The following is a 12,146-nucleotide window of genomic DNA, read 5'->3' as shown; positions in this document are numbered from 1 at the left end:
TTTAAAGGATAGAAACATTGCCCATCTCTAGAGCAAGATGAACAAGAATTAAGAATAAAATTTACAATGTCTGCCTCGCATCAAAATTTCTGCCTGATAACAAAATTCTAATGAGCCATGTACAAGGGGCACTACCGCACTAGAACACTAAATGATTAAGTGACGCTAGATAGGAGCCCTGTAGGTGTCAGATACATCTACTGGTGTGTATTAGATCGAATCATTGTATTGTTAGCAGCTGGATTGTCTAAGACTATGCAATTTGTGGCATCCTTGTTGGCACATACAAGGAAAAAAGCCACCCTAGGGAGAACATAAGACGATGTACAACACCCTGTCAGGTATGCTTGCAGGCGAAGTTGAATCGCCACCGCACAGTACACGAGGATGAACAAATCATACAGCATGCCAGAAAAATAGGTTAGTTTAAAGTGCCAACGCTATCTAGCGTGTATGGGTTTCGAATGTGCTGTTCTGTTCACGCGGCACATGCAGTCAGGACATGGAAAGGTGTATATTGATTCATTTGGTCTTTTCATCTCAACCCCTTTAGCATCGCTGTGGGCTCTCATATTGAGCAAGTGCCGTTTCAATGACTTCCATCTGCATAAAAGTAAAAAAAGGCATGACTATAGGCTATATAGATGAAGAATGTGATGTGTAAATGCTTAGGATCTGAAACAAGAAAAAAAAAGTGCGGTGCGATGCCATACCCGATACGTGGATTATCAAAGAGTATGGCCAGCCTTCTTTTGTCTGGCTTAATTGTCTTTGAATGTCCACCATACAAGTATCTTCTGTGTCCCATAAGAAAATGAGGGAAATTTCCACCTTGTGTGGTCACAAAAACTTCACTATAGGCACAAACACTATAATCGATTGCAGCCATCCTTGAGGAGAAGTCCTGGCAACAATATGTCATTTAGAACAATACCATATGGAATTCCATCATATTTGTGTACAGCTGACCTAACAATACCTTGAATGGAGCAAGTTCCTCATCTGATGCTAGTGTTTCTTTCGTCTGTAAAAGAGGAAACATTTCAAGAAGAGGAGCCATTGTTTTCTCTGATCTGTAAATCTTTCCGGATGCCAAGAAAATTGCGGTCTTATTGTTGAAACCCATTCCACGAAGCATTAATCCAACCTAAAGGTCATGTAGCATAAACATGAAAATCATCAAGATCCTAACTAGATCATGAACTACCAAATGTGCTTGAGAAATAAAGAAGTCAGAGTTTCAATATCATCAGCGAGCAGTTCTAATATCTGATACAAACATACCTCCAAAGGTGTAAGTGGGCATTTCCCATTCATTCTTATAACTCCTGGCCTTATTACCCGCCCTCTCTTTGTAAACTTCCCTTTCCAACCTATTTCTCTGGCCGTGTCCATTTCCCTTTTCTCCTCGTCACCCCCATCATACACACAACATGAGAAGGCAACCATATCCTGCAAGACAACAATTAGTGGACGCCTCCAACCAGAAAAGAGTGAATCTCTAGTTTTCCAAAAGTAACATAACCAATTTTTTACAAAGTAAAACAAACCTCCTCAAAACGAAGATGCACTGCGATATATTTCCCATTGCTTTCAGCACTTTTTGCTCTCATTCGAGAAATTAAGGTCTCAGATAAAGAAGCAATCGGGTTTGCAAATTTCAGGGCTTCAAAATTCGCCAAGCATCTCAACCGTTGAACAACAGGTGGGGCATCAAAAGAGAGTCGATTTGCAAAAGGAGAAATCCTGATGAATCTGTAGTTCAGAGCATAGCTTCAGAAAAGGTTGCATAATAACAAAAGCAAGCACATAATAGTGTTTAAAATGCGAAATATCAAGTGTAATCAACTAATCACATCTTGAGGTGCAACGATGCAATCAAACATTGATTCCGGGACCAATCCAACATGAAAATTCTGAAATATTTTCTATGATGTAGTCTATATATTATTCAAGCCCTCTAGATTCGTAGGTTCAAATAAAATCCTTTTGATTTATTTTCCCATTTGACAGAATGAATTTTACCTTGAAAGTTTAGACATGGTACTATAAATTCAGAAATACATCTGGTCATCTAGATTCAATTAGTTGGATGTCTCCAATTTTTCACAGCACCATCTCAGTGGGTTATTGCGTTCAAATATGATATGTCTCCATTACACAAACTCTTATGCACGCCATACATGTGCAATTTAAGGACTACATTAGAAAATAACAAAATAAAGATGTGAGATTATCTAGTCAGTAAAGAGATAGCTTTAGGTAAGAATTTGAAGATAGAGATAAGCTTTATTCAGGAATTAGACATATGATTTTGAGTCTTGTCGATCAATTCAGTAGCCCTACTTAAAGAACTGGTGTGTAACCTAATTGATCAACTACGAAAAATCCAAAATAAGTCACTCTACTACGCAGTGATTAGGCCTTGCAGTTGCAGCGGCTACATGAGGACAAGTTGCCCATTCGCCGTCGTTGGACCCTGGCCAGCTTAGCTCTAACATAAAAAGTAGCGACCACGCCAAAAATACCCTGGCAATGCCACCTTCATTCCTAACAAAACAGCAGTTTCTGGGTATAGAAAATCAACTTATGTAACAGGGTCATCTACTTCATTTTCCTAAAATTTACAGAAATATCCCATTAAGAGACTCTGAACTATTTTCGTATAAACTCTAAGTGCAAAGATAAGAGTAAGCAAATCAACGTTCTTCAGAACAATCAATCAAGTTAGGCAGTATCACCGGTTAATGAATCTTTGAAAACATGTTATTACAGGTCAGTTTTCAGTGTAAGAAGGTACCTCGCTACAAAAACTGCGCATAATACTGGTAAGAGTAAGACAACTCCAACCATATTTCATCAATAACTGCTAATATCAGAATGTCCTACGTTAGCTAACTATATATAGGTTAATGCTGTTGTAGATATAAGGGTACACTAAATATAAGGCTAGTACTGTACTAACCAAAGTTATAGATTTCCATGTGAACAGGATATCAAATTGCCTTCAAGGACACGAGTTCTCCAAGTGTTTATACCATAACTAAGGCTAGAAGCACTTGAAGAAGCATATAACATAATTGCATTGTATACAAGGGGAGTGATCAACCGAGAATTTATAAAAAAGGACAAAAAGAATATGCATAATAAACCAGGATATAGCCAAAATAAATTCACAGAAGCAAATTTAATTCCAGAGTGACAACTGAATTGGATTTTAAGTGTTAACGCACCTTTCTTCAACCAACTTCGGAAGAACAACATCTTTGTAGTATTTAATAGGAGACCAAGCTTTTATCTTGAAATTGAATACATTGGTTATATTGTGACCAAAACGCTCCATTATAAAGTCAGGCGCTTTGTCAACTATCCGGACATCATTTTGTAAACGCTTTACAAAGTGGTTTTCATCATAAATATCACTGAATTTGCTGTATACAAAAGAAAACATCATAAATCATATATTTTTACTAAATCATTAGTAGTTTTGCATAAGAATGAAGTTGAAGAAGCTGGAACCAAAGGCAGATAGCCAGATACATTCAACCAACTGGAATAAATACATAAACTGTCCAACTATACGCAAAGCAGGACAAAGTTCAGTACTGTGTGCTAGTTCATATCTTAAATATTCAATTAGTCTCACCCTTTTAGAACTTTAACAGTAAAACTAACGACCATTCCTCCATTGAGTTTAAATTGCTCAGCAAGCAACCAAGGATAACAACCAGTACCAATATCTATCCTTTTAAGTGTGATACCTTGTGCACTCAAGTGCAGCCAGCAAGAGAGTGTACATGGCTACATGCCACTTCATATCAACATAGACTTGTGTGTTTTATTAAGATACAGGCGGAGCATTGGGAATTTGGGATGGGATGGTGGTATTCTGGAATTCAACAGCCTTAACTGACATGACATTCTAATTTGAAGTTAAACCTATCAAGGCAGTAATTAAGCATACAAAACTGAAGAGGAAGCTTTTAAAAAAACTAAACTGAAGAAGAACCCTAATGCTCCAGAAACCACAAAGTTTGAAAGAAAAAACTGAGGAAGAGAGCGTTTTGCAAAGGTACGTACAGAAGTATCTAACAGAATCGCCAAGCTTATTAGAAGAAATGATATATTGTAAATTAGTATTACAAACTTTTAGGGCGTGTTTGGTTGGCTAAACGAAATATTGGACAAGCTTTTGGTTCCTGAAGTTCATCCAAGAAATGAGAAAAATGATATAGAGAAACAGCCAAAGGGGCAAGCATACAAAAAAGGGCAAACATCCCAACAAAGGCCAACTATTTTTTTAGCACTAACCAAATAAACCATCCATCTTTCAACAGTATCTATTTCAGATTTAATGTCAAGTGGGTAACTAGCCAAACTAAAAATATTTGAGGATGGAGTGAGAGAGAAATGAGGAAACCTTGGATCCTTCCAGATGCTGTGGAAATGGAAATTCGGGATAATAAGAGTAGCATTTAAAAAACCTGCAATAGCAACAGCGTTGCATATCTGAAAGACAGAAAAACAGAAGAAAGAGAAGCCCAAGTTCAGAAAAAAAAAGTATGACGTTGACAAATATAAGTTGCCACATATGAAGAGAAGCATCAAGAATATCGAGGGGAGGCAATTACTGATGTCCTCTGCTGATTCAAACCACCATTTGCCTCCACATATATATAACCATTTGATTCAGGCAAACCTACACAAGTCAACATAAAATATTAAACACTAATTTGGTAGTACTTGTTTTGTAAAATTAAGAAGACATCCATGTGATGTCTGTTAAGCTTCATGCACTAGCCAACGCAACCAAAAGTCTGAACCGATGGAAAGGGCTAGGCAATCTACTTATACATATCAACACCCCTTCTTACGCGTGACCGGGAGAAGAGAAAAATGTCAACACGTGGAAAGAAGAATAGCACAGTTATGAATGATCGTATACACGGCGGACATAGGGGTGGGCAAATAGTGAAAGCCAGGACTAGGGCTCTGATACCATGTTAAGCTTCATCACTAGCCAACGCAATCCACTTATACATATCAACAATGTCAAAGTAGCAAAAAGAGAAACAGGGAATGTAGTATGATTTGCATATTTAAATATCAAAGTTTTCTAAAACTAAAACACCTGACTGTCCCAAGTATGTTAAACGAGGTCAGTAAATTATATTAGGGACATGATCAACTAATCATCATGAGACTTTACAAGCCCATACATGTTAAACGCTATTGGTCTCAACATGCTGCCATGCTGTGCTGGTAATTTTTATAGGAACTCACCACAGAAAAGCTATGACTAGATAATGGAGGGAAACAAGACCTGGAATGGTATTGGCATTTGCAAAACAATAAGAGGAAACTATAGCAATAATGTAATTCTGACCAACAAATCCATGAAGACACAAAATTAACTTTCCACATGATAGAATACAAGAAAGCAAGTCTTCTCTATCATAAATCTGAATATGCTCAGGAGTTCATCAATATGTGAGAGAAAAGTAACCCAATGAAATTACATAAAATACAGATAGACATATTAGCAGGAAAAAAAGGCAGGTAGATGGCATACTGTTTGTCACGTTGCTTATGCAAGGTCGCCAGGCACCACCTTTGTAAGTTTGCCTCCATACAGTTGCTAGCTACAAAAATATGACAACGTGAGAGAAGAAGCAGGTATGCAAAATGTGCATAGATTGTGAATAAACAATTATGCGTATGAGGCAAAAGAAATACTATCATAAAAGAATATATCAGAATCAAACACAGTATGATGGAACATATTCTTCTTTTCTTACATTTGTGGGCACACTAATTGTTGACTTACAGAAGACCCGTTGCACAGATACTGGAACAGGCAATGAACAGAGATAGATTTGTATTTCTGCAGGTGCTTATTCCATGTTTTACCTTTTGATTCATGCACCCGCATTTCATGTTCAAACAAGTTTCACAGATTTGTATGTAAAATAAGTGGTTTGGCCTTTTTAACCATATTCAAAATCCTTCCGCTTGATGGTATAGCAAGTAGGTACTGAGGATGCATGTGACTGGTAAGGAAATGAGATGAATGTAAAAGAGATGTCAGGAACCGAAATACAGGAGAAGCTTGTTTTTGTTGACTTGCCCCTGTTATCTTTAGAGGATGAGTATCACATGCTTGTTCCGATTCTACTATTGTAGGATCAGGCCTCGTTCGGTTGTTCCCGCCCCGGCCGGGATTTGGACCGAAACCCGGGGGTTAGCCGGGATTGGCCTGGCCGGGGATTGATCCCGGACCCTGCTAAGAAACGTGTTCGGTTAAACCCGGTTGGAATCTCACCCCGGCCGAAACCACCCCAATCCCGTCCAAATCGCCGGGTTTAAAAATATCTCGTCCCACCCCGTGGAACCGTTCCCCGTCTGGCTCTCCGAATCGGTACGATGGAAAAAGGACAATCGCGCTCCTGTCTCGTCTCGCTCGATTCAGATGCAGCACCGGCGTGGAAGGAAGGACGCGGCTCCGGCGGGTGAGGGACGGCGGCTCCGGCGGGTGAGGGACGGACGGCGGCTCCGTCGGGGACTGCAGTGAGGGCAGGCTGGACGGTGGCTCCTGCGGGGACGGTGGGAGGACGGGGTACATGGACGGCGGCGAGGGCCGCGGCGAGCACGGGAGTGGACGGCGGCGAGGACCGCGGCGAGCACGGGAGTGGACGGCGGCGAGGATGGTGACAAGCACGCGAGTGGATGGCGGCGAGGACGGACGTTCCCTGCCTCGCAAAGTTCCTCACCAGCGCTTCTCCCCGACTTGTATCGTAACCGAACGGTCAAAGCTCTGAGAGATTACAGGAGGAGGAATTATCGGGATGAGGGTGACATGTGGGGATCACCCGAATTCTCTCGTGGTTTGTTCCACGTGGGGTTTGGGCCCCCATGAACCGAACGAGGCCTCAAATGGTACATGCTAGTACCTTTTACCCGTAGCTATGATATTCTCAGCGGCATGATGGAGGCAAGGCAAACGCATTTATCAACTCTTACAGGAGCTAATTTGACCAATACAGGAGCTTCATTATTGTTATTTTGAAGGATAGTGAATGGTAGCCCAAACTGTAAAAGTATGACAACATCTTTTCTTGAATGGGGGGAAGCCCGCCTCATTTTTATATTAAATAGTGATGAAGCATTAGCCCTCCTGTCAAACACCCTGAGGGCATTCACAAGTTACATTACTGAATGAACAGACCGGCAACATCCCTTGAGCCTACAAGCATTCCAATGATCTTTCAGGGACTAACTGAATCATAGACATTTGATAAACCAATGGTCATCCATGAGGCTGCAACAATCACATAAACTAGGAAAAACTAGGACAGGTGAACAACAACTCAAGTGCCATTCCCGGCCATCTGAAAAAAGACAAACTAATCAACCTGGAGTAAACTAATCTAACAAGGTAACACATTTTCTTCTCTTCCATTTGTGGGCACACTAATTGTCGATTTACAGTAGACCCATTGCACAAATACTGGAACAGACAATGGGCAGAGATAGATTGTATTACTTGAGATGCTTATTCCATGTTTTACCTTTCGATTCGTGCACCCATATTTTTTGTGCAAACAAGTTTCACAGATTTGTATGCAGAACAAAGTGGTTTGGACTTTTCAAACACACTCAAAATCCTTTCACTTGAGATTATCACATGCTTGGTTTGATTCTACTTTTGTAGTATCCAATGGTACATGGCAACTTCTACCCGCAGCTATGATATTCTCCATGACATGATGGAGGCAAGGCAAGCACATCTAGCAATGGTTACAAGAGCTGATTCGTCCAATACATTATAACAGTCTAAAGGATAGAGAATGGCAGCCCAAACTACATTACATCGTCGGTTCCCCATTTTTATGTTAACTGGAGAAGCAGGACACTTGGTCCTCCTGTCAAACACCTTGTGGGCAATGACAGGTTACATTACTGAAACAGGTCCATGATCTTTCAAGGACTAACTGAATCACAGAAGTTTGAGAAAGTGAATAATAGAGCTTATAATGATGATGACCCATCGGTCATCCACGAGGCTGCAGAAGTCACATAAACTAGGAAATAAGCAAGGAAAATCCAACCGGTCAACAACCACTGCGCTGCCATTCCCGGCCATTTGAAAGAGGACAAGGGCTCGGTTCGAGCTAATCAACTTGGACTAAACTAATCTGACAGGAGCAGTTGCTGATAGCGCATCCGTGAAAACTTTCAACACACCAAGTCAACCAGCCCAGCCTCACAGAGTCACAGTACGAGTAGTAATAACCACATTGCATCCCGAAACTCCAAAAAATGCGGCGAGGGAGGAGAGAACTGACCGCGTCGGTGGAGTTGTCGGCGTCCATGTCGGCGCGGAGGCGCGCGTAGAGCTGCGGGCTGCGGTAGACGGAGCCCGGCGCGGAGCGCGTGATGATCCGCGGCACGACGTCGAGCGGGAGGGAGCCCATGTAGAGCAGCATGGCGGCGACGTAGAGCAGCGGCGCGAAGAGGAACACGGCCTGCCTCCGCAGCAGCGCCGCGAGCAGCGCCCACGCCGCCCGCCTCGCCGCGGCGCCCCACCCGACGACCCCCGCCGCGGCGGCGGCGGCGGCGGCTTCGTGGGATCCCCTCGCGGAGGAGGGCCCCTTCCCCGGCGTCCGCCTCCCCCCGCCCCGCGCCGGGGACGGCGGCGGGGGAGGGGACGGCGTGCCCGCGGACCCGCCGAAGCTGCCCAGGCGGCTGTACGCCTGGCCCTGCATCGGCGGCTAGGTTTTAGGGCTCCCCCCGCGCGCGATCGCTGCCGCGGCGCGCAATGGGGGCGAGGCGAGATGCGAGGGGGGCGGGAGGAGGTGGCCGCGAGACCGGAGCGGCGGCGGCGCGCGTCACGCGCGGCGGAGGAGGCGGCGGCAAGTTGGCCGGCCTCGGTCCGTCACGGCGTACAGAGGACGACACTAGTACACGTCTACACGAGCCGAGCTGGAATTCTGTCTGGGCCTTTTTAAAAGCCGCTCGAGCTTTTGCGAGTTGGCGGAGTCAACTGGAGCACGAGGCAGATCTCCAGGCGCATCCGACGGCGCGGAGCTAATCCGAGACGTGGCTTCACGGATCGCAAAGCGCCGTGAGAGGCCGAGGTCGTGTGCTCCATCATGGCGAGTCAAAAACGTACGGCGCGTTTCAGGCGCTTAAACTCGGGTGGTTAAGGTGCGGGACAGCGAGAGCTCTGCGAGCTAGCTACGGTCTTCGATTTTTGATAGCGATGGTTCCGTTGTATGGCAGTAGGTGAAGCCATTAGCATACATTGGTACTAAAACAGTGTGCTCATATAATAAGCCTAAGGAATTGGTGGTTAAGCCGTGAATGGGGAACAGTGTGCTAAGCCTAATGATTTTTCTTTTGTTCGTGCAAGCCATGACTGTCGGGTTGATTGATAGGTTAGTAAGTTAGTTATGTACTCCGTATGGTCGAAGCACTCACGGAAAGAATAGTAGCAGTGCGGTGGTTTGTTTTCATGCGATGAATGTTCTTCGACAATAGTAAATGTGTGAGGTGGATACAAGGCTGAAGCAAAGGATAGATGTTTCGTTCATCTCTCAAAAAAGTTGCCTGCCAACGACATTCCGTGCGAGCAGGGCAAAGGTTCAGTATACTGCGCGTGCTGCTTTTGCGATGACAACGCCCGAAACTTGAGGGTTCGAGCATTAGTATTGGATACATATAAATAAATGCTTCGAAATGGAACACCAGCCCGTCTAGCTCAGTTGGTAGAGCGCAAGGCTCTTAACCTTGTGGTCGTGGGTTCGAGCCCCACGGTGGGCGAATGTGTACTCTTCATTTTTGGGTACTTCGGTAGTTTTTATTTATACCCTTCCTACAAAATGAAAATTAACAGTCTCCCTCCCGTGAAAAAACCTATTTATCTTTCTATCTCTATTACTTAAAACTAGTTGAATGTTCGTGCGTTGCTACGGAACCTTAGGGCTTGCCGCAAACCTGGTCTTCCTTTTCGCTGCAATCGGAAAGACACCTCTCTTCTCTCCCTCCACCCTCCTACTATATAACTAAGACATATCTTTACCTACTAATAAAGTAAGTAAGGTTTCTCCCCATTTTTTTCGCCCGTTTTTGACTCACCCCTGTTTTTCAAACTTAATTACAAAGATTGCCACCGCACAGTAATTAAACGGGTTGGACGTACAAAAAAAAAAGCCAAGGTCGACCGATGTGGCTTCCTTTGCCCGTCGCCTGTGTGCGTTTCGTCAAGTCTACGCCTTAGTCATTCTATGTTGATGGGCCTTCGCCGCTGAGTGTTGCGCGGCCCGTATCCTCTAGGCGTTTAATCCGTCTTCGTCTGTTGCAGCGTCACAACGCGTCCAGTCTTTCTACGACATCCTGCCTGGATGCTACCAAGAAAACATGTCACCTTGAACCCTGAATCTAATTATTGCCTGGGCTCACGCAGGAATATCGCTGAGACCTAGGCGCTCTGGCGACTAGGGTTTACGACCTAGGCGACTAGGGTTTCCTCCTTCAGGCCAAAGATCGGTTTCGCTGAAGACCTGTTGCTCCCGGACGATCGACGCTGCAGGCTTGCCTCCCGCGCCAACGCCCCGGTCTCCCCGCTCTCCAAAGGTGTCGCTAGGGTTTGATCTCGGTTCGCCCCTCATGGCGTCTCCGGCGTCGAGTGCGGCGAGCCAGATGGCTGAAGGATCAGGCTCAAAAAAGGATGAACGTCTTGGAGATCTCCTCCAGAGGCTGGGCATCGACGATGATGAAATTGATGATTTGGTTTTCGAGGATCAAGAGGATGTGCCCAGAGAGGGTATTAAGTGGACGGCATTGGTTAAAGTCCATACTGTGAATTTCTTTAGTCCACAAACCTTCGAGCAACATATGCGTACAGCGTGGAGTCCGGCGAAAGAGGTAAAATTCAGGGCCCTTGAGGATAATATGTTTACAGTTCAATGCTCTTGCCTAGGAGATTGGTTGAAAGTAACAAAAGGAGGTACATGGCTGTTTAGACAGAATGCAGTAACTATTGAGGAATATGACGGTTTTGCTGATCCTGATACTGTCAACATGAATTATTTAGCTGTATGGGTCCAGATTCACAAGTTACCTGATGGATATAGGGGTGAATCCCTGGTCAAGAACCTGGCGGCTAAAAAGCTGGGTGTGGCTGTTGAAGTAGATTCAAGTCCTCATGGTCTGGGCAACTTTATTCGGGTAAAGGTCAAACTGGATTTACGAAAACCAATTGGTCGCTTTGTGACCATATCTAGGGAAGGCCAACGGGAATTCTTCAAAGTTCAGTATGAAAAAATGCCAAGGTTCTGCGGGGCTTGCGGTTTGGTCGGTCACACACACTTGGAATGCGGCTCTGGTGAACACGATGAAAATTCTCTAAAGTGGGGCGATTACCTCAAAGCGGAAAGAGAAACTTGGCATGGCCGGTTTGCCTTTGGCGGCAACCGTGGAGGAGCTAGAGGTAGCCATGGCCGTAATTTCTTTGGATGTGGTTCTGCTGAAGTTTTTGGCCGGGGAGCTGGGCCTAGCCAACGTGATCGCATGCAGGGTACTGTCTTACCTCAAACTGGGCGAATTGGTGTTGCTCCGGCTGTTGCCTGGCGCCACAATGCTATTGTTGTTATTAATGATACCTTGTTGGATGACTCTTTGAAGGACACGACATCCATCCCAGTTAAGCAGAATGACACTGTAATGTCTGAACAAACAACAAATGATCTCAATGCCAAGCGACAATTGGAATTCCCTACGGAAACCACTGATGAAGATTTCCCTGAGAAGGTTGTTGCAGGACACGGTGCGGCAGCTATGGTGACAGATGAGAGGGTTATCCCTACTGATGTTATTGGAAACAAATCGGAGAATGACAGAAAGAAACGCTCAAATAAGGATGGGGCTGACTCCCCTTCACTAGGATCGGCGGGCTCCCTGGAGGAGTCTGCCCGATCGCAATGAAAATCTTATCTCTGAACTTTCAGGGTCTAGGGAATGACCTGACAGTTCGTTCGCTTTCGGACCTTCGAAGGCGTTATAATCCTGACATTATTTTTCTTTCTCAGACACACTTGGATGATTACCCTGCTGAATGCTTAAGACGCTGTTTAGAGATGGACTCT

The 12,146-nt window shown here is 44.4% G+C and overlaps 1 protein-coding gene and 1 non-coding gene across 2 annotated transcripts; one reads left to right on the top strand and one right to left on the bottom strand.

Moving 5' to 3' along the window:
- Positions 1-8,765, bottom strand: LOC124650361 (protein ESMERALDA 1-like). Its single transcript, XM_047189893.1, has 10 exons — positions 8,346-8,765; positions 5,573-5,642; positions 4,632-4,699; positions 4,421-4,509; positions 3,234-3,431; positions 1,551-1,755; positions 1,285-1,452; positions 980-1,147; positions 714-904; positions 1-603 (listed from the first exon to the last, which is right to left on the bottom strand). Exons 1-10 carry the CDS (start codon positions 8,763-8,765, stop codon positions 441-443), a joined length of 1,740 nt encoding a protein of 579 aa, XP_047045849.1. The 3' UTR covers positions 1-440.
- A 984-nt stretch (positions 8,766-9,749) lies between these two features.
- On the top strand, positions 9,750-9,822 carry TRNAK-CUU. The gene has a single exon. It is a non-coding gene; the product is annotated as a tRNA-Lys (tRNA).
- The last annotated feature ends 2,324 nt before the right edge of the window (positions 9,823-12,146 follow it).

The sequence above is a fragment of the Lolium rigidum genome, chromosome 4, assembly GCF_022539505.1.
Source record: "Lolium rigidum isolate FL_2022 chromosome 4, APGP_CSIRO_Lrig_0.1, whole genome shotgun sequence".
NCBI lineage: Eukaryota > Viridiplantae > Streptophyta > Magnoliopsida > Poales > Poaceae > Lolium > Lolium rigidum.
This window is presented reverse-complemented; position numbering and strand designations above follow the sequence as displayed.

What these genes read in the sequence shown, in the direction of transcription:
- LOC124650361 (XM_047189893.1), bottom strand. Translation starts at nt 8,765, where the DNA reads ATGCAGGGCCAGGCGTACAGCCGCCTGGGCAGCTTCGGCGGGTCCGCG. An exon ending in CCGAAGTTGGTTGAAGAAAG is followed by an intron (nt 1,756 to 3,233) that starts GTGCGTTAACAC and finishes TCTGAACTACAG; the next exon opens with ATTCATCAGGATTTCTCCTT. An exon ending in TTTGATAATCCACGTATCGG is followed by an intron (nt 604 to 713) that starts GTATGGCATCGC and finishes ACTTTTATGCAG; the next exon opens with ATGGAAGTCATTGAAACGGC.